This window comes from Leptodactylus fuscus, chromosome 5 (genome assembly GCF_031893055.1).
Source record: "Leptodactylus fuscus isolate aLepFus1 chromosome 5, aLepFus1.hap2, whole genome shotgun sequence".
Taxonomy (NCBI): domain Eukaryota; kingdom Metazoa; phylum Chordata; class Amphibia; order Anura; family Leptodactylidae; genus Leptodactylus; species Leptodactylus fuscus.
Genome location: NC_134269.1, coordinates 159,596,940 through 159,620,497, shown reverse-complemented (window position 1 = coordinate 159,620,497; position 23,558 = coordinate 159,596,940). Strand labels below are relative to the sequence as shown.

Sequence of the window (23,558 nt, the reverse complement as noted above, 5' to 3'; positions counted from 1 at the left end):
TTGTTACGCACAATAAATGAAACCCATTGAAGTCAATGGGAGTTTTTTTTTTATCAGCGCTGATTCTGCCACGAGTTATCGTGGCAGAATCAGCGCCACTTTACTCCGTGTGAATGCCCCCTTAGGCTCCAGCTGATCAGATGCAGAAAGAATAGGGTTAATCAGTGAATAACCCAGAAGTGGAAAGCTGAAGCTCTGCTCTATGAGAAGCACGGGGATAGAGAAGAATCCGACATGGAAGATTGCCTCAAATTTCTCTTTACTTTCCATCGTTTGAAATGAGTGTAAGCGTTTAAAAACTGATTTTTTTATGCCTGACAAAAAACTTCACGTGAACATACCCTAAGGCCAATGGTTGTCACACAGCCATTTTAAAACCCATGAATATCTATGGGTTTATTCACATGACTTTGTCTCTCAAAATGGACAAAGAACAGGTCAGTTCTTTTGATGGCCATGAAAAATGGTCCCTCAAAAACCGGACATATGAGAAGATCCATCCTCTCTCATTATTATTATTAACGTCCGTCTGTTGCCTAAATAGGGCCAAATAGGTTTATTGTGTTTTTAAAACAAAAAATTCCGTTGTTGAAAGAGATTTTCATATTAGAGGTCAAAGGGTAATACATTGTTAGGGAGACATAAAACTAAACTACATACCATATATGCCATATTAGAAGGTCAATGTATAGGATTAGAATAGATTATTACATTATTTCACAAAGTCAGATGTGTGAGAAGAAGACATTCGATGTAAGTGCCATAAAGATACAAAGCATCAAGTGGTTGCCAAAGAAACAAGAGACCCCCTGCCGTGAGCTACAGAGGCCGAATTGGCTCAGACTACCGCAGTTAGCGTAGTGTATATGGTTATGCAGAAGTGGATAAGGGTCTTATTCACAGCCTGTGACATGACGTGCAGAGGCAGACTATGGAGTAAATGTGAGGGGAAGGGCCAGTCAGATGGCAGGGAATGCTGAACTTGGTCTCCCGTCTTTGACTCTTCTAATACAGTGTCTGCTAGCTGGGAGGTCTGTGACAGAGTACACACAGCCCGACACCCAGTATATCCGCATCTCCCTGCAATCCCTAGCTGTCCTGTCCTTCCGGGGGTGAAGCGCTCTGGTCCGGCCCCCTCAGCCTGCAGGGACGGAAGCCGAACAGTCCCAGGCAGGAAAGGCACCGGACTGGCAGGCAGGAGAGGATGGCCGGTGTCCTGTGTCTGCCGGAGCCCCTCACAGCTCTGCAGCTGAAGCGGCTGGAGGAGCACAAGTACAGCGCCTCAGGCCGCTCCCTCCTGGAGCCCCTCATGCAAGTCTATTGGAACTGGCTGGTGGAGAAGGTTCCCTTATGGCTGGCACCCAACACTATCACTCTGGTCGGACTGGTCATAAATGTTCTTACGACGCTCATTGTCGTTTACTATTGTCCTACAGCCACTGAGGAGGTGAGAAGATGGCAGGGCTGCCAGTGTGGGCGGGGAGTTGTGGTGTTGTGCCAACCAGTAGAGATTGGACTGGGCTTTATGTGTGTCCGGGTACATAGTATAATGGCAGTGCCAGGTCTGTATGTGTACCCTAGTACATAGTATAATGGCAGTGCCAGGTCTGTATGTGTACCCTAGTACATAGTATAATGGCAGTGCCAGGTCTGTATGTGTACCCTAGTACATAGTATAATGGCAGTGCCAGGTCTGTATGGTGGCAGTGCCAGGTCTGTATGTGTACCCTAGTACATACTATGGTGGCAGTGCCAAGTCTGTATTGTGTGCACTAGTACATAGTATACTGGCAGTGCCAGGTCTGTATGTGTAAACTAGTACATAGTATAATGGCAGTGCCAGGTCTGTATGTGTACACTAGTACATACTATAATGGCAGTGCCAGGTCTGTATGTGTACACTAGTACATACTATAATGGCAGTGCCAGGTCTGTATGTGTACACTAGTACATACTATAGTGGCAGTGCCAGGTCTGTATGTGTACACTAGTGCATAGTATAGTGACAGTGCCAGGTCTGTATGTGTACACTAGTACATAGTATAGTGGCAGTGCCAGGTCTGTATGTGTACACTAGTACATACTATAATGGCAGTGCCAGGTCTGTATGTGTACACTAGTACATACTATAGTGGCAGTGCCAGGTCTGTATGTGTACACTAGCACATACTATAATGGCAGTGCCAGGTCTGTGTGTGTGTATACGAGTACATAGTATAGTGGCAGTGCCAGGTCTGTATGTGTACACTAGTACATACTATAGTGGCAGTGCCAGGTCTGTATGTGTACACTAGTACATACTATAATGGCAGTGCCAGGTTTGTATGTGTACACTAGTACATAGTATAGTGGCAGTGCCAGGTCTGTATGTGTACACTAGTATATACTATAATGGCAGTGCCAGGTCTGTATGTGTACACTAGTACATACTATAATGGCAATGCCAAGTCTGTATGTGTGCACTAGTACATAGTATAGTGACAGTGCCAGGTCTGTATATGTACACTAGTACATAGTATAATGGCAGTGCCAGGTCTGTATGTGTACACTAGTACATAGTATAATGGCAGTGCCAGGTCTGTATGTGTACACTAGTACATAGTATAATCGCAGTGCCAGGTCTGTATGTGTACACTAGTACATACTATAGTGGCAGTGCCAGGTCTGTATGTGTACACTAGTATATACTATAATGGCAGTGCCAGGTCTGTATGTGTACACTAGTACATACTATAATGGCAATGCCAAGTCTGTATGTGTGCACTAGTACATAGTATAGTGGCAGTGCCAGGTCTGTATGTGTACACTAGTACATAGTATAGTGGCAGTGCCAGGTATGTATCTGTACACTAGTACATAGTATAGTGGCAGTGCCAGGTCTGTATGTGTACACTAGTACATAGTATAATGGCAGTGCCAGGCCTGTATGTGTACCCTAGTACATACTATAATGGCAGTGCCAAGTTTGTATGTGTACACTAGTACATAGTATAGTGGCAGTGCCAGGTCTGTATGTGTACCCTAGTACATACTATAATGGCAGTGCCAGGTTTGTATGTGTACACTAGTACATACTATAATGGCAGTGCCAGGTCTGTGTGTGTGTGTGTATACGAGTACATAGTATAGTGGCAGTGCCAGGTCTGTGTGTGTATACGAGTACATAGTATAGTGGCAGTGCCAGGTCTGTATGTGTACACTATTACATACTATAGTGGCAGTGCCAGGTCTGTATGTGTACACTAGTATATACTATAGTGGCAGTGCCAGGTCTGTATGTGTACACTAGTACATAGTATAGTGGCAGTGCCAGGTCTGTATGCGTACGCTAGTACATAACATAATGGCAGTGCCAGGTCTGTATGTGTACACTAGTACATACTATAGTGGTAGTGCCAGGTCTGTATGTGTACACTATTACATACTATAGTGGCAGTGCCAGGTCTGTATGTGTACACTAGTATATACTATAATGGCAGTGCCAGGTCTGTATGTGTACACTAGTACATACTATAGTGGTAGTGCCAGGTCTGTATGTGTACACTAGTACATAGTATAGTGGCAGTGCCAGGTCTGTATGTGTACACTAGTATATACTATAGTGGCAGTGCCAGGCCTGTATGTGTACCCTAGTACATACTATAATGGCAGTGCCGAGTTTGTATGTGTACACTAGTACATAGTATAGTGGCAGTGCCAGGTCTATATGTGTACACTAGTACATACTATAATGGCAGTGCCAGGTCTGTGTGTGTGTATACGAGTACATAGTATAGCGGCAGTGCCAGGTCTGTATGTGTACACTAGCACATACTATAATGGCAGTGCCAGGTCTGTGTGTGTGTGTATACGAGTACATAGTATAGTGGTAGTGCCAGGTCTGTATGTGTACGCTAGTACATACTATAGTGGTAGTGCCAGGTCTGTATGTGTACCCTAGTACATAGTATAGTGGCAGTGCCAGGTCTGTATGTGTACGCTAGTACATAACATAATGGCAGTGCCAGGTCTGTATGTGTACACTAGTACATACTATAGTGGTAGTGCCAGGTCTGTATGTGTACACTAGTATATACTATAATGGCAGTGCCAGGTCTGTATGTGTACACTAGTACATACTATAGTGGTAGTGCCAGGTCTGTATGTGTACACTATTACATACTATAGTGGCAGTGCCAGGTCTGTATGTGTACACTATTACATACTATAGTGGCAGTGCCAGGTCTGTATGTGTACACTATTACATACTATAGTGGCAGTGCCAGGTCTGTATGTGTACACTATTACATACTATAGTGGCAGTGCCAGGTCTGTATGTGTACACTATTACATACTATAGTAGCAGTGCCAGGTCTGTATGTGTACACTAGTATATACTATAGTGGCAGTGCCAGGTCTGTATGTGTACACTAGTATATACTATAGTGGCAGTGCCAGGTCTGTATGTGTTCACTAGTACATAGTATAGTGGCAGTGCCAGGTCTGTATGTGTACGCTAGTACATAGTATAGTGACAGTGCCAGGTCTGTATGTGTACGCTAGTACATACTATAATGGCAGTGCCAGGCCTGTATGTGTATATAAGTACATATTATAGCGGTAGTGCCGGGTTTGTCTGTGCACACTAGTACTTGCTGTTCTATAGTCCTCGTCTCCGTGTAGTCTGACAATATACATTCATTGCACTGCTAGCTCTGAAAGTGTACATTGCTGTGGTGTATATGTGACAGTGTACAACGCTGTGGCGTATATGTGACAGTGTACAACGCTGTGGTATCTATCATAGTGTACTCTTGGCCATGCTTTAGTAGCAATATAAGTCTGATCATGTACACTAGCGCATGCACTGTGTCACTTTGGAAATCCTGGCACTTGTATTAGTTGGGACCATAAATGTGTTACCTTAATGGAATAGAATACATTAATAGAGACTTACAAATAACAACATCCTATAGGTCTCTGCTGGTTTATGATCATGTGAGTTCCTACAACTGTTGTGGTTATATCTGGAGCCTAGTGCAAAGAATATATAGGATTATATTGGTGACACACATACATTCATGGCCTCACAAGATCATTCCACCTGTAAGGTCCCTTTAAGATAGTGAACTTGGTTTCCCAGCAGTCCTGTATAAACCATCGGTAATGTGTTCATGCTGACATCCCAGTAAGCTAAACCATATTAAAATCTCAGCTCTGCTACATTTGTGTTGGAATAGATGCAGTGTTACTAGTGTTTGTCTCCCCATTGTCACCTGACTATGTGTCACTGCCACCTCAGCACTTGCACGCAGACCAGTCTCAGCAGTTCACTGTCGTCACAAGCCTGATCTGTCAATAGTACAAGTAGCGACCTCTAGATATGGAGCGCTGCATATGTGTGCACTGCTCCGTGAGCAATACTAGTAATACCTGTAGTATTAGTAATGACAGAAGAAAGTTTCCTTTCTTTTCATCGGTCCATAAAACTTAGATATTTTATTCTGTTGACAGATGTTCCTTCGGACTCCCCCGTATACATACATGTTCAGTTTGGCCAAGTTTCAATGAAGTCGGGGTGGGGGTGGGGGTGGGGGGCCTTCAGCTATTGTTGTCAATATAAGATTGTGGAGGTCATTTATTGCACTGTGTGTGGAGCTGTAAGCGGGTCTCTGCCCCATTAATTTCTGACATTCACCATGAGCTCCTCTCCTTCAGTCAATGACTGTGCCCACCATATTATCACCAACTGTGCGCAGACCTTCTCCAGTCATATTTCTGATGAGGGTGGCGTTTTATCCTGAGCCACAAAGGTACATGGGGATCAGTGTATGTGACATAAGTAGCAGTAATGGAATGGAGCCTCACCTGAATGCTGCAGTGTCTTCAACCAGCTGATCAGTGAAGGCCCTGGCTGTCAGACCCACACCAATCACATATTTATGACTAGTGTTGAGCGAGTAGTATTCAATCGAATACCTCGCCGGCATAGGAATCGGCTGAACACCAAGGGGTTAAACGCATTGAATATTTGAAGTGTTTAACCCCTTGGTGTTCGGCCGATTACACGCATTCCTATGCCGGGGAGGTATTCGATCGAATACTACTCGCTCAACACTGCTTATGACCTATCCTAAGAATAGGTCATCACTATATACATCTTAGAAAATCTGTTTCATTTGGACACTTTAGCATTTCCTTGTTAATCTTTGTAAATGTCTTAGACTGCGTTTGCTTCATTGGAAGAAAGACATGTCTACATTGCGGTGTCTGCCATGAGTTTCTTCCCTGTTGTTCATTAACTATGTACTGAAGCTTGTACAGTCCAGTGGATGATCTGACGAGGCCGGCATGTAAAATATTTCTGCCTAAACGTTTCCCTATTCAGTATCTAAATAATCAGCTTCTTAGCTCAGTTCCCAGTTGTGTTTTATTGAATGGAGCCCAAGGCTATGGACACAAAGGTCACCCTTTCTGCATGAAAATCTGCAGCAAATTAGGGTGCCCTGCAAATACATCAAGCTTTTAGGGTGCAGACACACAGTGGACAATGGAGAGGATGATGTGGCTTAAAGACATGCTAAATGCCATATATCATTGGATTTCTGGTGTGTCCCTGAACAATTTGCTTTTTTTATTTTTAAATTAGTCAACCCATTTAAAAGAAATGTCTCCCAGAAGGTTATATGCAAATTATGCTAGGTTCTCACTAGCGTCTTCTTTCTGATGCTCTGGTCTGTCGGAGGACCAGAACAACAGACAGTCGAAGCGCTGTAATAGCGGTTACACACGAAGCCTGGCGGACCCCAATGACTGTAATAGGGTCCGTCATTTCAAACTGAAATTGGTGGAGGTAAAAGATATGCCATATGTCATTCAAGCCTTAGATGTTATTCACCAATTTGGTGGTAAAATTAATTTTTTCTGACAGATCAAAGATTATCACTCACTTGGGAATTAAGATTTCATTTACATTTAACCTTCCAGGCGCCATTTCTTTTGATTGTAACGCATCTTCGGCACACAGACCTTTTTTAAACCAATGATATCACCCTTCCTACTTTGTGTACCCCACTTGTCTGTTTTTACAAAAGTGGGTGAAGCAAGACAGAGGAGTCACGCTGGGGTGGAGCTGCCAACAGAAAGCTAGCATGAGTTATACCTGAAATCTGTGGGTGGGTTATCAGCATGAAACATGAATTGGGGGCCAGAAAACCCCTCTAACTTCACTGTGGCACAGAACTTCAACTTGACTCTTTCAAAGGCTTTTATTCTGATCTGTGATAACATGTCACACTGCAGCATTGCTGAGTTAAACCGCTACATTTGTACACTATATACCCACACACCCCACTCCCACCCCTCGCCATTCTTTGCTTGGGCAATACCAAATGTTTTTCTTCGGTTATGCTAATAAAGCCCCTTTGTATCTTGTATAGCATTTAGTGTTATTGCCTTCCACTGCTGTAGCCCTCTTACACTTTTTCATGGCATCTTATTTCTTATTAAAGGGGTTATCCAGTTTCTAATAAATATTAGATTCTGCAAGGCTCCAACAGCCGAGACCCCTGCAAATCATCTGGGGAGAGCAAGGATTCCAGTGTTCTTTACATGCTGGAAGCTGTGCTGTTCACTCGCCATACGATTTGAAGTCTATGGGACAATGCTGCAATACTAGAACCCACTGCTACAAATTGTTTGGTGCTGTCCCCAAACAGATGGTCTCTAGGACACATCCCCTTTAAGGAGCACCTTTCACGTCCTCAAGCACATGCAGTTTTATATTCCTCTAGAAAGCTGACAGTGCGCTGAATTCATCGCACTGTCGCCTTTCCTGTTATGTGCCGCGGGGCTGGAGAGATCGGTTTTGTTACCGATCACAGCCCAGACAGTCTAGTTGGGCTGTGAGTAACGCCTCTCCAGACTGTGCTCATCCATAGCCCTGTACTGTTAGAGAGGGTGTTCCTTACCTCCCAGCGATGCCGCTAAGCTGTGAGGAACACCCCTCTGACTGTACTTGTCCATAAACTAGTACTGGGGGGTGTTCTTCACAGCTTAATGGTAAGGAACGTCCCTCTGACTGTACAGGGCTATGGACAATACTGTCAGGAGGGACATTCCTCACAGCTTAGCAAGACTGTCAGTGGGCAGAAATTGGTAACGGCACCGATATCTCCATCCCCAGGGCACATAATGGGAAAGCCGACAGTGCGTGAAAGTGGGCTCATACTAATGTATAAGTTGTCTTTATAATTCTTACAAATGCTTGTTAAAGTTGAGTTCAGGACAACTCTTGTTAGAGAACAGATCAATTTTCTAGAAATCCAGATTCCAAAGGTTGTTGCAGGGTGCGGCTGTGGACATACTTTGTGCTGGTGTGAGGGACTTGGTATTGTTATGTGTCATGTGTAGATGTAGAATTGACAAATTGCCTAGTAGTCTGCAGTCTTTGCAGAGTTCAGAGTTTACAGCTTAAACCCTTCTTCTTTTTTACAATAAGGCTGAAGAAGCTGCTGACTGAGTTATCATGTTTTTACCTGTCAGCAGTTCTTACACAACTGTCTATTTGCACAGCTAGTAGTGCCAGTGAGATTATAATGCCCTCCTCTCTAGCCCTATGTATTAGCTGTATTAGTCATATTTGCAGAAGTGCAGATTACTTCAGGACAAGGGTGCGGTGATCGGCAGGAGATCGGGAAGGTGGGAAAAAACAACCCATACTCACCTGTCCTTGGTGCACCAGTGTCCCCAGTGTTGTCTGGTCAAGTGGTGCCCGGGGGCTTGTTCCAGTAGAAGTCCTGGCTACACAGGAAAGACACAGGACGTCACTTCCATATATTACTGGTGATGTCCTGTGTCCTTTCCTGTGACTGCTGAGACCACTGACTGGCCTCAGCGGTAATGTGCTGTGAGGGCTTCCTCCAGAACTAGTCCCCGGGCAACACCGGAGTGACAGGGACAGATGAATTACATTTAATGTTTGGGTTTTTTTTTTTTTTCTTTCCCCAGCCTCCTGCCAGGTATCTGTGATTCCTGGACAACTACTTTAAAGGGGTTGTCCAGGCTAATCTTTTAACGTTTAAATCTCCAGGGGTCAGTGAAAAACAAAACAAACTCTCCTATCCCAGATGCTCCATTGTCCTCCCACGCCTCCCAATTAGTTTGCTGTCCCGAGTCTCCTCTGGCGTTGTTCTGAAGCCGCTGATTGTCCTCAGCGGTCACGTGACCACTAGAGGTAATCGGCAGCCTCAGGAAGAGGACCCATGATGTCACAGGAAATGTCTTCGCTGATTGGCCTCAGAAGTCACGTGAGTGTGGGAGGACAACGGAGCAACAGGGACAGGTGCCTGCCCCCAGCTTATTTAAACTTTAAAAGGGTTGTCTATTTTTGCCTGGACAACCCCTTTAAGGTTAAGAGGCCACCTAGTGAAACACATCAAAAAGCTCTGAGGCTCTCTTCACACTGTGAATGGTTTCTTTTCATAGCCTGTACTTGTCTGTACAGTATAGTTTTCTCTATACACTGCGCTTGGAGTAATTTCCAGCTTTACTATGTACTTGTATCTATTTCTGGCTGCTTGAGGTATTGCTTCTGGGATGTTAGTCAGACAGCAAGCAACTTTCATTATTGTACCCAGTTTTCTCTTTCTGTGTCAGGGATTTGTTTAGCTGCATTATAACCTGGCTTTTGAGTCTAATATCCGTAGATCTCCTTTATTACGGTCACCATGTATGAAGGCTTATACAGCCATAGAATAGGCTGCCCAGCAGTGTTTGGCGGGTGCAATGTCTGACAGCCTGTGCTAGGAGAGAGGTCACTTGACGCTGGCGGTGATGTTGGCATCTAGCTCCATACCTTTTAAAATGGGGTGGAAGCAACCAGTCAATGAATGCATGGAGGGCTGATTTTTGGTATAGCCAGTTTTCTATCCCCCATAGTGAGTGGGTTTTTAATGTAGCCCTGATTTATAATACCAGACATTTAGGTTGTTATTTCATGACAAGTTCATCAGTCTAGTCCAGGCTGCACTTTACATTAAAGGAGTATTCCTATCTTACTTCTGATACCTGCACCTTTCTCTAAACTGGGGGTCCTCTCTTTTCTCTTCTGTAGCGGATATGAAAAGGGCTTAGCAAGTGTGTATGACTGTCTCTGTGACTCCTATTAAAATGAATGGAGGAAGGGACCCAACTACATGCATGGCCAGTTCTTCCTTCCTTCTTTTTTTTTTTTTTCCCCATGTCTATGTGGTGTCCAGCAACTGACCTACAAGGTGAGACCTGTTTGTGTCACACATTAATGCCATAAATACCTACAATGGAAATACCCCTTTAACAGCTTTCTGACTGCCCATTGACAACATGCGTCTGGGCAGTCAGCAGTAAACACTACAAGGGAATCCCTGTATAGAGAGTTAGCAGCTGCACAAGATCATGCAACTGCAGGAGCAGAGATGCTGGCTGTTAGTGACAGCTAGACATCCCGAAAAGAAGGTAGGGATGGTTAGATGCCATTCCTGTCTTCTGAATTGTATACACAGCGCTCAATGAGTGCTGTACATAGTGCTATAGAAGATGCTATGATGCGTCTGCAATCATTTGATCTGCGGGACAAGGCACTACATGAGCTGCTGGTTACAATGCTAGGTGGCTGTATTATTCCTGTAACTGGGGTTAAGTATCAGCCCTCGGGAAAATCAGCAAAATAACATTAAAATGCCCCCCACCTCAGGAGAGTAATACGGGAAAAAGAAGAACACTCCCATACCCACATCACAGATTCTAACTCTTTCCCCAGCGGCACCTACATAAAAATCCCTGTGATCGAGAGCGAAAACTATTCAAAAAGAAAATTTTACTACTACTTTGTGCTATTAAAAATATATATATATATATATATATATATATATATATATATTCAACTGCTATATATATTTCTGCTATATATATATATATATATATATATATATATATATATATATATATATATGAGAACTGAATTTTCTCCCTGTATTTTTTCTATATTTATCTGGATTTAAAAAATTTTTTAAAAAAATCTGCAAAAGTAAAGATGACTTACAAATAAAGCCCTATGTATAACTGGAAAAGATGTAAAACCTGTTTGAATAACCTGCATTAATGCACTTGCCTCCATAGCGCCTCCTATGGGCTGTTATACTAGTATGGGAGGCCATCTTCAGACGTCTTAGTATACTGGGTGATACCACTGCAATGTCTCATTAATGGAAAGGATTATGTAACTTTCTTTCTGTTCCAACTGATATTTGACTTCCTTGTCATGCTAACAAGTTTTTCTTTCGCCACAGGCACCGGCTTGGGCGCTTCTGCTTTGTGCTGTAGGATTGTTTATATATCAGTCATTGGATGCTATTGATGGGAAACAGGCTCGAAGAACCAACAGTAGCTCGCCACTCGGGGAGCTGTTTGACCATGGATGCGACTCTATATCTATAGGTAACCCTTCTCTTTTCTTCCGTGCAATATTCCTGTTTCTTGCTCAGATGCTACAATGAGTAGGGAGATCCTCACTGTAATTGTTCTTTTCCTGCACAGTGTTTGTTGCGGTGGGGACGATAGCTGCAGGACGTATTGGAACCCTTGGCAGCTGGATGTTTTTTTGTTGCTTTGTCAGCATGTTCATGTTCTTTTGTGCCCAGTGGCAGACCTATGTGTGCGGCACCCTCAAGTTCGGAGTGTAAGTTGTTGTGATGTATGTTTTCAGCTTGGATCCTAATTAAGTAAATATAATTAAGACAACACACTGGTCATGAAGTGGTTGATGGGAGTCTGTCTCTAAAATGCCTCCCAAGCCAATAATACTACTATGTAGTTTTCATATGTGTAGAAAGATACCTTCATGAAAAGGAGTTGATGAATCAATACAGAGAGAATCCTTTTTATATGGAAAGGCAAGTCGGTGTCAAGCTCGTTGGGACAGGCCTGATTTGCCAAATACACCTGTACGTTTCTGCTACTATTCAAGGCCTCTACATGGTACTAATATTTGTTTGGACCTGACAGACTCCCTTTAGCAAAGAAAGTATTATACCAAGCATGCCTTTATAATGGCACAAAGGAAAAGTACAACTGAATATGTAAGGCTTTAAACCCATAAAGAAAGGAAAAGCCCTCTTGCATCTTATAAGTGTATATAGCCTTTCTAGTGGTAAGATACGGCTTGGTTCAGCCTCATGGTTTGCCTTTGGCTTAATGTGCTTGTTAGAGATCAGATAACATTGTGGCAAAGACAGGCAAAGGTATAAAATAAGACCGTCCATGGTGCAGCAGCCGTGACGTAATGACAGCACATGTTCCCTGCAGCCATAAACAAGTGGATTAAGAAAACACTGGAGTTTATGCTCTTGTTATTATTCTTAATGGGAGGTTTTTCTCTTATTAAACTTCAGCATTGTATGCTATTACTTACAGAAAAACCTTCCATTGAAAGTAATGGACGCTGTAGGTCAAGCAGTCTAATGATTGCCTTCTACACAGCATCATTAAGGGTGGTCCTCGGTACAGAAAAATGTGAGTTGCTAATGTGCCTTATTCCACTGCACTTGACTTTGTACATTAGTTGCAGCAGAATAATGTGTGTACACTCAGGTGCGGGGGCATGGCAGTGTACTCACAGAGGTGTACCGCTTCCTAAAGCCTGGGATTAGCAAACTACACAATCCCATATGTTTAACCCCTAAGGTCAATAGCAATCGCATCATTTAAGGGGTTTTGGAGGAAAAACCGCACAATAAATTAACACAGTATTTAACTTGATCATTCAATGGTGTAAATAAAATGGCACAAGCATTATTGGGGTCCAGTGTCTGAGTATATTATGGACTCTTATGAAGTCCATGCCTACTTTGCTGTGAAATGCTATTCACCAATCGCCCTGTGTAGGACTCTCTCAGGTTGACATCGCTGCCTATAACAAGCAGTAGTACTCTCTGAATACAGTTGGTGCAATTGTAGGTTTTAAAAAAACTGTTTTAGGTAAATTCTGATTAATATCTGATTTGAAAATGTAGCAATATATCCTCTTCCTCCAGGATTGATGTGACCGAGCTGCAGCTTTCTGTGATGGGAGTGTTTCTGATGTCAGCCTTTTTTGGGACTAGCGTTTGGGACTATGAGGTAATATGTGGAAACATCATTATATTTTTTCATATTGTGTAAATATTAATGTTAAAATGAAATTTTCCTCCTGAAATCCTTGTCAGTTGTATCTGCTTTTCCAGGTGGGTGTCTACTAGGTAACCAGAACATGGCTGGCGGACATTCACCTTTATTGGCACCTCTGTGGAGCGTCAGTTCCCAGACAAGCAGAATTCACTTACACCATGGTGATACAAATATGTATCCAATAGATATTATTTTTATGAATCTCTTCTATAGTTAATAGATGGACTTTGCAGGAGAGAGCCCCAGTGTAAAGCAGGGTGCACCCATTCTGCAGCTATAGAGGTTGTCTGGGATCTGAAGGTAATTGTTTGATGCAGGGTCAGACCGATCACCTATCTGCTGATGCAGCCACCAGTAGCCGTATACAAGGTATACGACCACAAGCATCCCTGCTCGTATTCAAGTGATTGTCGGGCTGCAGTTCCAGGCGACACCACTACAGTGTATGGACTGAAAACTGTATGCAGTGTACGGAGCTCCACATACTCTAGTGGTGATGCCTGGAACTGCAGCCCTACTCCCAGTCTCTTGAATAAAGGCAGAGGTTGCTTCCAGCCATATATCTTATATATGGTGTCTGGCGACCACATCATCAATGCCTAGTCCAGTTGTCCTGTGGGTAGGTCATCAATATGAATCCTCTTCAGATCCTGGACAACTCCTTTAATTTGTGGGGATCAGTACCTGATCAGCCATTGAACATGTCTCTGATTCTAGCTGGTGCCTGGTTTGTACCCTGTGCAATTGTATGCTTCACAGTCCTGCAGAACCTGCATAGCACTACAGCCATGAGAAGAAGCAGTGTTAAAATATCATGATTGTTTTTCTCTTTGTGTTATGTTACTAAGTTGGTGTGGCCTCACAACACGGCAAGTAATGATTGTGAATGTGGTCTCACTACAGTCATGGCAGTCATGAAATATTATACCTGCTGGATTAGATTGTATATTGCAAGCCTTTTTGTGTCTAATGCAAATCGCACATAACTAACAAGTAACTTGTATCCTAGTCAAGTGAGAATGCAATAGTGAGTGTGCGACAGGCTGCACACATATCCTTGTATGGCTTATATGTGACTCGATGTACAACCAAAGTCGCCATGAGGCCATCCTTCACTGCGTGGTGTATTCTCTTAGCACTCCAATGAAGGTGAACTATGGAAATCATCGAATCAGTCTTTACATGCACTAGGAAGGTGACACTATAAGTCCCAGAATGCACTTGTATTGCAAGGACACTGAGCACCGCCGAGATCTAGCCTTTAGCTGTGTATGGATCTGGGGTCTTGTTCAGAGACTTCTAGGGTTTACATCACTTGAGGCACTTATCTGTTTTTTCTCTTTGACTTTCTGCTGCCAATGGAAGATGTTTAGCGGCTGGAGGATTCCCAGGTAATGATTTTGCTAAGTTGATCCATTGTAAAAGAGCCCTGCATGTGGCCTATGTACGTACAGTATATTGTTACTACTGTAATGAAATTACTATTCAAACCACATACTAGTGAGGTGAATGAATATACAAGAGAGACGTGGTCTTTAACCTGTTGTTCCCCAGCTGTTGAGAAACTACAACTCCCAGCATGTCCTTAATTGCAAAAAAAAGTAGCATAGGATAACCAATGGCTGTGAAGGAATGCTGGGAGTTGTAGTTTCTCAGCGGCTATAGAGTCACCGCTTGGAGCCCACTTCATTAAACTTGTTACTGGTAACTATAGTGATGGCATTTGACATGCGCTTTGTATGTTTTCCTTTAAGATTCCTATGACTGGATTACCACTGAAGGTCCTTCCGCTTCTGGGGATTATCTCAGGTTCAATTTACTCCTGTAATAACTATTTTAGAGTCATTCTCAGCGGTGGAGTCGGCAAAAATGGATCTACTGTAGCAGTAAGTGGCTTTTATATTAACGATGTGATATTGAATTAGTGAAATAGAAATAAATCTTCATTAGTATGCCTGCGGCTATTAGTTACATTCACAGACACATCGCAGCGCTAACATGTTTTAGACGGCATTTCTCTACCCCGAGGTCACATTTAGGTCTGCAAGAAGGACTTTTCCAATAACTAACACTTGGGAAGCATCAGAGTCTTAGCAGTCCCCAAGGAGTAATCCGGATGTTACCAGGATAGAGAAAGACGCGCATATATATTATGGAAAAGTGGCCTCACAAGAACAAGTTATATGTGAAGACTAATCCAAGTTGATGAACTCTTGCATGAGTTTTGAGTCCCATAGAATCAATAGGATCCATCCATCTGGCCGCACCTAGATAACACCTTAGTGTGCTGCATTCTGGGAATTTCCATAGAAAAAAACTGCTGTCTGAGTCTACACTAATGTGATGGACCACTAAGGAGCTGGTAAAGTGGGAGAATAAAACCGCAAGGGTTACTACTGTGTGTAACAAAGTCATGTCATCCTCCATGTTTGCTTGGTTTGCAGTATACATCTAAGCTGTGTATTGTTTGGAAGAATTTGTTTGCATTATACGGTAAAAGCTTCTAGCTAGTAGTTTATATGGAGGACATTTGGTAAATGTAAAATGTGATAAGTTATTTGTCTCTAATCACACTGTGACTTGGTCCTGTCTTGTATTGTCTCACTTTATGTAAGTTTCCAAGGTCCTCTGTGCTCTATAGGTACTTGTAACCAAAGGTGGTAATAAAATGGCTGCCTGTATATAGGCTATTCAGAAGACATTAGAAAACTGACATCGTTTCGTTCTCTAATGCTCTCGGCTGAAGCTGCAGATTTACTTCTAGTTACCGTATATACTCGAGTATAAGCCGACCCGAATATAAGTCGAGACCCCTAATTTTATCACAAAAAACCTGGGAAAACTTATTGACCCGAGTATAAGCCGAGGGGGGGAATGCAGCAGCTACTGGAAAATTTCAAAAATTAAAATGGTCGGAGTTTTTAGGAATAGTAGATGCCGGGGAAGGGGTGTTTTGGTTGTTTGTCTGCCCCTTCCCTGAGCTTGAGGACTGTTTTTTTTTTTTTTTCCCCCATTTGGAATTCAGCCTGGCTGAATATAGGGTATCTGCAGTGCTCCTATTAACCCCTTCCCGATAGAATAGGAGCACTGCAGATACCCTATACTTAGCCTGGATGTAGTCAGGCTGAATTCCAAGTGGGGGGAGGGGGGACTCAGTCTCGGGGAAGGGGCAGTTAGACAACTTCTTTTTCCCGCTACGGCATTTACCGTACAGGAAAAATATATTTATAGATTTGTAGAGTGGGCGTTTTGGACACAGGGATAAATAATGTGTATGTGTTTCACAGTGTTGACAGTATCAGTTTTATATGTGTTCTAGGGAAAGGGAGAGGATTTGAATTTTTAATACTTATTTTTATTTTTTTTTTACTTTAATTTTTATTTTTTATTTTTTTGCATTTATTAGACCCCTAGGGGTCTTAAACCCCAGGGAATCTGATCACTAATGCAATGCACTGCACTACTGGCCAGGGAACCTTTACAGAAGCTCTGAGGGGAATCCCCGGCAAGAGCGTTGAGGGGTGGACCTGAATGAGAACCTCAGCCAGCCGGACCTGAAGGGGAACTGCAGCCGGCTGCTGGCAGGAGCGCTGAGGGAAATCCCCAGCAGGAGCATTGAGGGGAATCCCTGGCAGAAGCGCTTCTGTTCTGTTCCTATCTTCAGGATCGGCCTTGAGAGAGCGGTTGCGCCTGCTCCCTCCAGCAACATGGCGGTGCCTGCAGGTTCCCTTTGGACCGGGACATCATCGGAGAACTCATGCCTGCAATGTCTGATTGCAGGGAGCTCCAGCATTATCACTATAAAAGTTACAGCGGAGGTGCCGGTTGGTATGGCGACCGTTGTGGAGTAGAGCAGCGCCATTATAGTTACAGACCCGGCATACAGACACCGGGGCGGGTGCCGGACCGCAGCATCGCCACGCTCAAACTGCAGAAGTACTTATGGAACGTCTGCTAGCAGGCCTGGAACGCAGATACACTACGGATGCGGGCCTGAGGTTACGTGGCCACGTCACCCGGCGTCTGATGGAGTGCGGGGGCGTGGTCTGCGTTCCGGGCCTGCTAGCAGAAGTACCGTAAGTACTTCTGCAGTTTGAAATGAGCAGCATCGCCACGCTTGTAGCAGGAGCGGCCCGGCACCCGCCCCGGTGTCTGGATGCCGGGTCTGTAACTATAAATATTGCTGAACTACCGTAATGACTCGAGTATAAGCCAAGGCGGACTTTTTCAGCACAGAAACTGTGCTGAAAAACTCGGCTTATACTTGAGTATATACAGTAGTCTGAAAATCGGCCAGATTTATCACAGTAGCTGATGCTGGTTGATAAACCTGGTGTATGTTCAGACAGTCTAGTGTACATCTATACCACCTTTTAATTCATTTACTATGCGCCAGAATATTTTCGTGCATCATGGCACATTTAAGGCATGGCCTCTCCATGTCTAGTGTGTCAAAAAATATAGCCCAAACTATATGCACCACATTGATCACTCTATGCCAAATATGCGGCGTCTTCACACAAGTGTCCAGTCCAAAACCTCAATACTAAATGTGGGCCATGGACCTCTTGCTTTTGCTGCTTCCTACATTCCCCCTCTGTACTAACACTAAAAGATTTCTGCTTTATGGTCCATGCACAAAAAGTAGCTAAAATGGAGGCGAGCTCTCAGGATTACCAGAATGTGGTGCACAATTCATGCTGGTAGCATATTAGCAACTTCTCCAATACAAACCAGTAACAGGCACCCACTTTATCTCATGTGATGGTGTTAAAGGGGCTTCAAGTATTGATGATGTATCAATACGTCATCTGTATCTGGCTGATCTGACAATGGGCAGGAGGCGCATAGATCAGCTGCTCCTACTTCACTGGCCAATAATGTAATATTCATTCATCACATGAGCTGTGTCAGTGAAAGGGACTGGGCTGCAATATTGAGCACAATCCCTAAGCAATGTCTGGTGTTGAGCTTGGTATTCAGTGACAAAGCTCCAGTGCTCACCAAACGCTGGTCAGTGGGGGTACTGGGTGCTGTTAGACTGACAGACACCAATCAGATAGTGATGACCTATCCATTATCACAATCCAAGAAAGCCCCTTTAAAGACTTCTAGAATACAGAAAAATTTTTTAAAAGTTGCATTTGACGGACTAAAGTGAAGAGATGATAACACCCTGTTGTATCATTAACATTTCTGTGAAGTTTTACTCTACATTAGGTGTGAACTAAGCTGTAGTATCTGAATCTGTAGCTTGTGGATTTGTTTCATGCTAAAAGGAGTCTGTCACCACAACCTAGCAGAATAGAGTTCTGGTGACAAGACTGCTGAATTATTGCTAGACAGGGACATTAAGCTATAAGACAAAAACTTCTGAGCAACAATTTTGAAATTTGTAGAAAAAAAAACATATAAAAAGTAGAAAAATAACCTTTTTCCACCTTCTAACAGGGAACAAGTGTATTATCTCCTGGTCTTCATATTGGATTAATTCTCATATTGGGACTTATGATTTACCAAAAATCAACAACAGACTTATTTCACAAACATCCGTGCCTTTACACCTTAACCTTTGGGTTCGTGAGTGCGAAAATCACTATAAAGCTTGTGGTAAGTCTCTGCATTTCCTTTTTATGGACCCATCTAATACATTGTAGTAGAACGCTAATGGTACGCTTACAAATCTGCATCATTATGTGAAATGTCACAATGGGGGGGGGCCATATGTAGGCTAGCTGTATGGAATGGGACTAAATCTATGTGCAGGCCTTGGGAATATTTACCTGCAAATCCTCTGCAAAAATCCAAGCGTCCGCTGTGGATCTCTACCGTAGGTGTGTACATGTGCCTAATGCTTTTATCTCTTGTAATAAGCTAGAACAGATTATATCTTGACACTTTGGAGTTATGAAGACGTGTTTATAAATATAAAAAGCCCGGTATCTCTTGTGGAACGCTGAAACTACTCCGACTGTATCATAAATTAGTAATATCATAACTTTTTCCTTTTTTTTTTCAGCTGGCCCACATGACTAAAAGTGAACTCTATCTCCAGGACACTGCATTTATTGGACCAGGCCTTCTATTTCTTGATCAATATTTCAACAGCTTCATTGATGAATACATAGTTTTATGGTTGGCACTGGTAAGTCATTCTTATTGGAATATTTTGGCTATTTTATAGGCACAAAAGTGCAGATCTTTAAAGGAGTTGTCCAGACTCTGCAAATAAATGGCATTGTATAATGAAAAGATATAGAATTTTCCAATATACTTTCTGTATCATTCCTCCTTGGTTTTCTAGAACCCTGTAAATGCTTAGTAATTATTTCTGTTATTCTGTTATTACTATAACTTGTCATTTTAGGGAAGATGGACAACGTGTTATAGAGCAGCAGGAGCTGAGCTGATCGATTTTTTTTTTTTTTTTTTTTTTTTTAAATATTTTAATAAAAGAAAAATTCCAGTATAAATTGGCATTTAAACTTGAGGTCTGTCTGCACACTTACATGAGGAAGGCTGCCCATCATAGTTAAGACTGCCCACTGGACTCCTAAGCACAGAGTGGCCATGAATTTCAATGAAATAGTGACAAATTGTACCACAACGTCTCATAAAACTGTATAACAACCTGCTCAGCTCCTCCTACTCTATAAACCGATGCCTCGTAATAAGACCACATATTCAACATGACTCCCATTGAAGGAAGACTGGCGATTCCAAATGTCTACAAAAATATGATGTTACAGTGATGTAGTACTGGGCACTGCTTTCAAAGCTAAGCACTTTTTGGCAATGCAAAGAGAGCCTCAGTTTACTTGTCTGAATGACTGAACCCTACTACACTATATTCCCAGTGATTCTATAGCCTGCTGACTTTGGTTCTGTCTTTATGACCACTTTTGGGCTGTTTTGGTTTTTGTTTAGGTAGGGAAATTTAATAAAACCCATATAGCCATATGTTCATTTACGTTGAAGAACGTTGTATGCTACTTTATGGCCTATACAGTGGCATACATCAGAGGTAATCGCCCAGAAATCCTGCAGACTGAACAGGGCCCAGGCAAAGTCCAGTCTCAAATATTTACTCATACAGTATTAGAACATCTTAAGTATATGTAAAACTAACTAGGTAGTGGCTTATTCCTTTTATGCAGAAGATTATGATTGTGTTTCTTCAAAACTTGAGGGAGAAATTTAAAATGACATGTCTATATTTTATTGTATATTGATTGAAATTAAATTGCAGTGTGTGAACACAGGTCATATCTAATCATTTACACGGGATGGCGTATTTTGGTCCTAAGTTTGACGCGGGAAGCCGACTGTCAGAAGCCCAAATGAATGGGCCTAGTCCAGTGAGGCGGACGCTGTGGCTGAATCAGCCATCGTTTTTCCGCTAGTGGGAACAAACCGCTAGTGGAAAAAAAGAACACTGGCGGTCAGCATAGACCTCTATTGTGAGCAGGTGGATTCTGAGGAGGATTCCGTGCCAAAATCCGCCCCCTCTTGCCCCGTGTGAATGAGCCCTTACAATAACATTTGTAAAATATGCATTTTAGAATATAGTATTGAGACTTATCACTGAACTGCACTTTCTTTTTCTTTTTAGGCCATTTCCCTGTTTGAATTGATGAGATACTGCATTGGTGTTTGCCTGCAAATAGCAACCCATCTGCGAATATCAATCTTCCGAATCTCTCCTATGCCGGCTGCAGAGCAGGTTCAAAAACATCCAAATCCAAAACATAGTGACTGACTGCTTAGCCAAATGGAGGAAAAGAAACGTTGATCAATTCTTGCATGCTGAGTTTGTAATACTAAGCAGAAATATAAGGAATTGATAAGATGCAAATTAATTATTGCCTAATAACTTGACAAATCGTGTTCTTTAATTTAGCAAACAATCATTGAAAATGAATCCATTGGGAGATCCGCACAATTGCTATTCCCATATTTACCTTAACCCATAATGAGAGGAGATATTATTGTGAAAACCTCTTATGTTTAGATGAGTTACAGCTTCAGTGTCCAAATCCACTATCAGTGTGGTGGGTTACTTCTGGCTTTTTATGTCTTGCATTATTTTGAAATTTCAATGGCGCTGTGTAAATCACAGAACGCAATTTCTTATTGGATTTAATTATTCTCACTATTGATGAGAAAAAGTATTAAGAAACCTGAGCAACAACCTTTCCAAACTGTCTTACAATCTGCGGTACTAAATCCAATAGACTCGGAGGTAATTGGTGTTTAATATTTTGCCAGTTACCTGAAATTACGTTTCTTCTCCTCCATACAGGCAGTTCTGAATTTTGGCATTTTATGGTGAGAGGGAATTTGTTTAAATATTTCTATTTATTTAGGAAGTGACTTAATAAAAAAAAACAAAACAGAAATATCTGAAAATTTCTTTTGCAAGGATTCCGAATTCACATGTGTGACCTGAGAACCTTCTGGACCAACAGAATTTTTTTTTTTTGTCTAACAATTCTAGTTCTAAAATAATTGTACAGTATTAATAAACTGGAAAGCAATCTTTTTATAAACCATTTGTGCTGTTTATACCCGCGTGCTCTGTGAAGCTGAATAATTTATTTTCATTATAAAAGGAAAAACAAAAAAATAAGTTTTATTCATCTGAATTGTTTTTTTATTAATAAATGTTTTATTAAACAGACATTACTGTGTTGTGCTTAAAATTGTGCACATTAGACAACTAGAGAAAAGACTAATGGTTTTGTTATGCCGTATGTGACAGAATAGTCAAAATCTGAAATTATTAAAAGAAATGAACATGCAGTGTGTAAAAGTGATTTGTTCCACACATTTTTTTTCTTCAAGAACACAAACGACTAGTATTGGGCATAGAGCATCTTTTTGGTATCTGTACACTGTAAGTTACTGGATACGGTTTCAAAAAACAGACATGGGTAGACTATGTCAATGTATACAGTAATGTTATGAGGTTAGTGAGGGGGAACATTGAGTCCACCCATCCTTCCTCAAGAAATAGACACTTTTGTCTTTATCTGCTATTTGAGCCCAACGTTAACTTGAATACTGGACATAGCCCATGGCCAAAAGTGGTGTCATTTGTTGGAGAAAAAACTAAACAGCTAATTTTTTCCTATTCTCATAAATTTCATTAGCAAATATTTAACATTTTTAACATGAAATTATTTAACTTTCTAAATCATGACTTTGTGCAACTTTGTGGATAATTGTATATTATATGTTACATAGGTACAAGTTATTGCATCAGGAATCCATCAGAATAACATTGACTGAAGAGACTTTCGAACACTTGCCATCTCTTGCTGTTGCTGGCAGAAGAAAAAGGACAAATATGTTAAACTATTTTTATACTTATCTAATATTTTCATAATAAAGCTTTATGAAAAAAATAATGATGAGCAATGTGTCATATCACAATGGCTTAATTGACCTTGACTTACAGTGTCCATTAATATCTTCTTTTGCAGCATAGCCATTTCCTTCTTCAGCTCGTTCTGAGCACCGGTTAAGAGATTTTCATTATTTTTTTCTAGTTCGTGCATGCTCTAAAATGAAAAATAACTGTATTACTTAAAGGAGCTTTATCAGCAGATTTACAGGTTATGAGCTAAAGATATTCCTGAATGGCCTTTAATAAGGCTATTCAGGTGCTGCTATTAGTGTGTAAAAAGACCCCCCTGTTTTTGTTAAGTACCTTTGTAATCGATATGTAAATTAGCTGGATCGTGCTAATTTGCTGCAAACTTTCTATGTGAAAAATTCACAGAAAGTTCATCCCATATAAATATGGTCTTGTGGATATTAAAGGGGCTCTATCAGCAGATTTACGGGTTCTGAGCTAAAGATATTCCTCAATAGCATTTAAAAAGGCTATTCAGGTGCTGCTATTAGTTTGTAACCCCCCCCCCCCCCCCATTTTTATTATTTTATTACCTTGGCAATCAATATGTAAATTAGCTGGATCATGCATGGTGGGCGTGTTGTGCACCCCTTAGCTTCATAGCTTCTGCACGCCCACCACTGCCTCCAAGCCCCCCCCCCCCTCCTGCTTATTCACGTTGGTTTCTATTAAAAGCTATTGAAAGCACACGCACGTGAATAAGCAGGGGGGGGGGGCTTGGAGGCAGCGGTGGGCGTGCAGAAGCTATGACGCCTAAGGGTTGCACGACACGCCCATGCACGATCCAGCTAATGTCTTTTTACAAACTAATAGCACCTGAATAGCCTTTTTAAATGCTATTGAGGAATATCTTTAGCTCATAACCCGTAAATCTGCTGATAGAGCCCCTTTAATATCCACAAGACCATATTTATATGGGATGAACTTTCTGTGGATTTTTCACATAGAAAGTTTGCAG

At 42.0% G+C, this 23,558-nt stretch overlaps 2 protein-coding genes across 2 annotated transcripts in view; one reads left to right on the top strand and one right to left on the bottom strand.

The window, feature by feature from the left end:
- Positions 1-1,084: 1,084 nt before the first annotated feature.
- Positions 1,085-22,529, top strand: CHPT1 (choline phosphotransferase 1). Its single transcript, XM_075274579.1, has 9 exons — positions 1,085-1,447; positions 11,307-11,454; positions 11,554-11,695; positions 13,050-13,134; positions 14,937-15,068; positions 18,634-18,792; positions 19,202-19,327; positions 20,795-20,905; positions 22,429-22,529. The coding sequence occupies exons 1-9, from the start codon at positions 1,205-1,207 to the stop codon at positions 22,471-22,473; spliced, it is 1,191 nt and encodes a 396-aa protein (XP_075130680.1). The 5' UTR covers positions 1,085-1,204; the 3' UTR covers positions 22,474-22,529.
- SYCP3 (synaptonemal complex protein 3) overlaps positions 22,455-23,558 on the bottom strand; it is a 14,871-nt gene continuing 13,767 nt past the window's right edge. Inside the window, exons 7-8 of the mRNA XM_075274580.1 lie at positions 22,641-22,745; positions 22,455-22,508 (exon numbers count right to left, since the gene is read on the bottom strand). Of these exons, the coding sequence (XP_075130681.1) occupies positions 22,455-22,508; positions 22,641-22,745 (159 nt within the window). The remainder of the gene's footprint in view (positions 22,509-22,640; positions 22,746-23,558) is intronic.

Bases quoted from the DNA above. Each gene is read 5' to 3' on its own strand.
- CHPT1 (XM_075274579.1), top strand. From the start codon at position 1,205: ATGGCCGGTGTCCTGTGTCTGCCGGAGCCCCTCACAGCTCTGCAGCTG. The intron at 11,696-13,049 runs GTAAGTTGTTGT...CTCTTCCTCCAG, and splicing joins GGCACCCTCAAGTTCGGAGT to GATTGATGTGACCGAGCTGC. The intron at 13,135-14,936 runs GTAATATGTGGA...TTTTCCTTTAAG, and splicing joins CTAGCGTTTGGGACTATGAG to ATTCCTATGACTGGATTACC.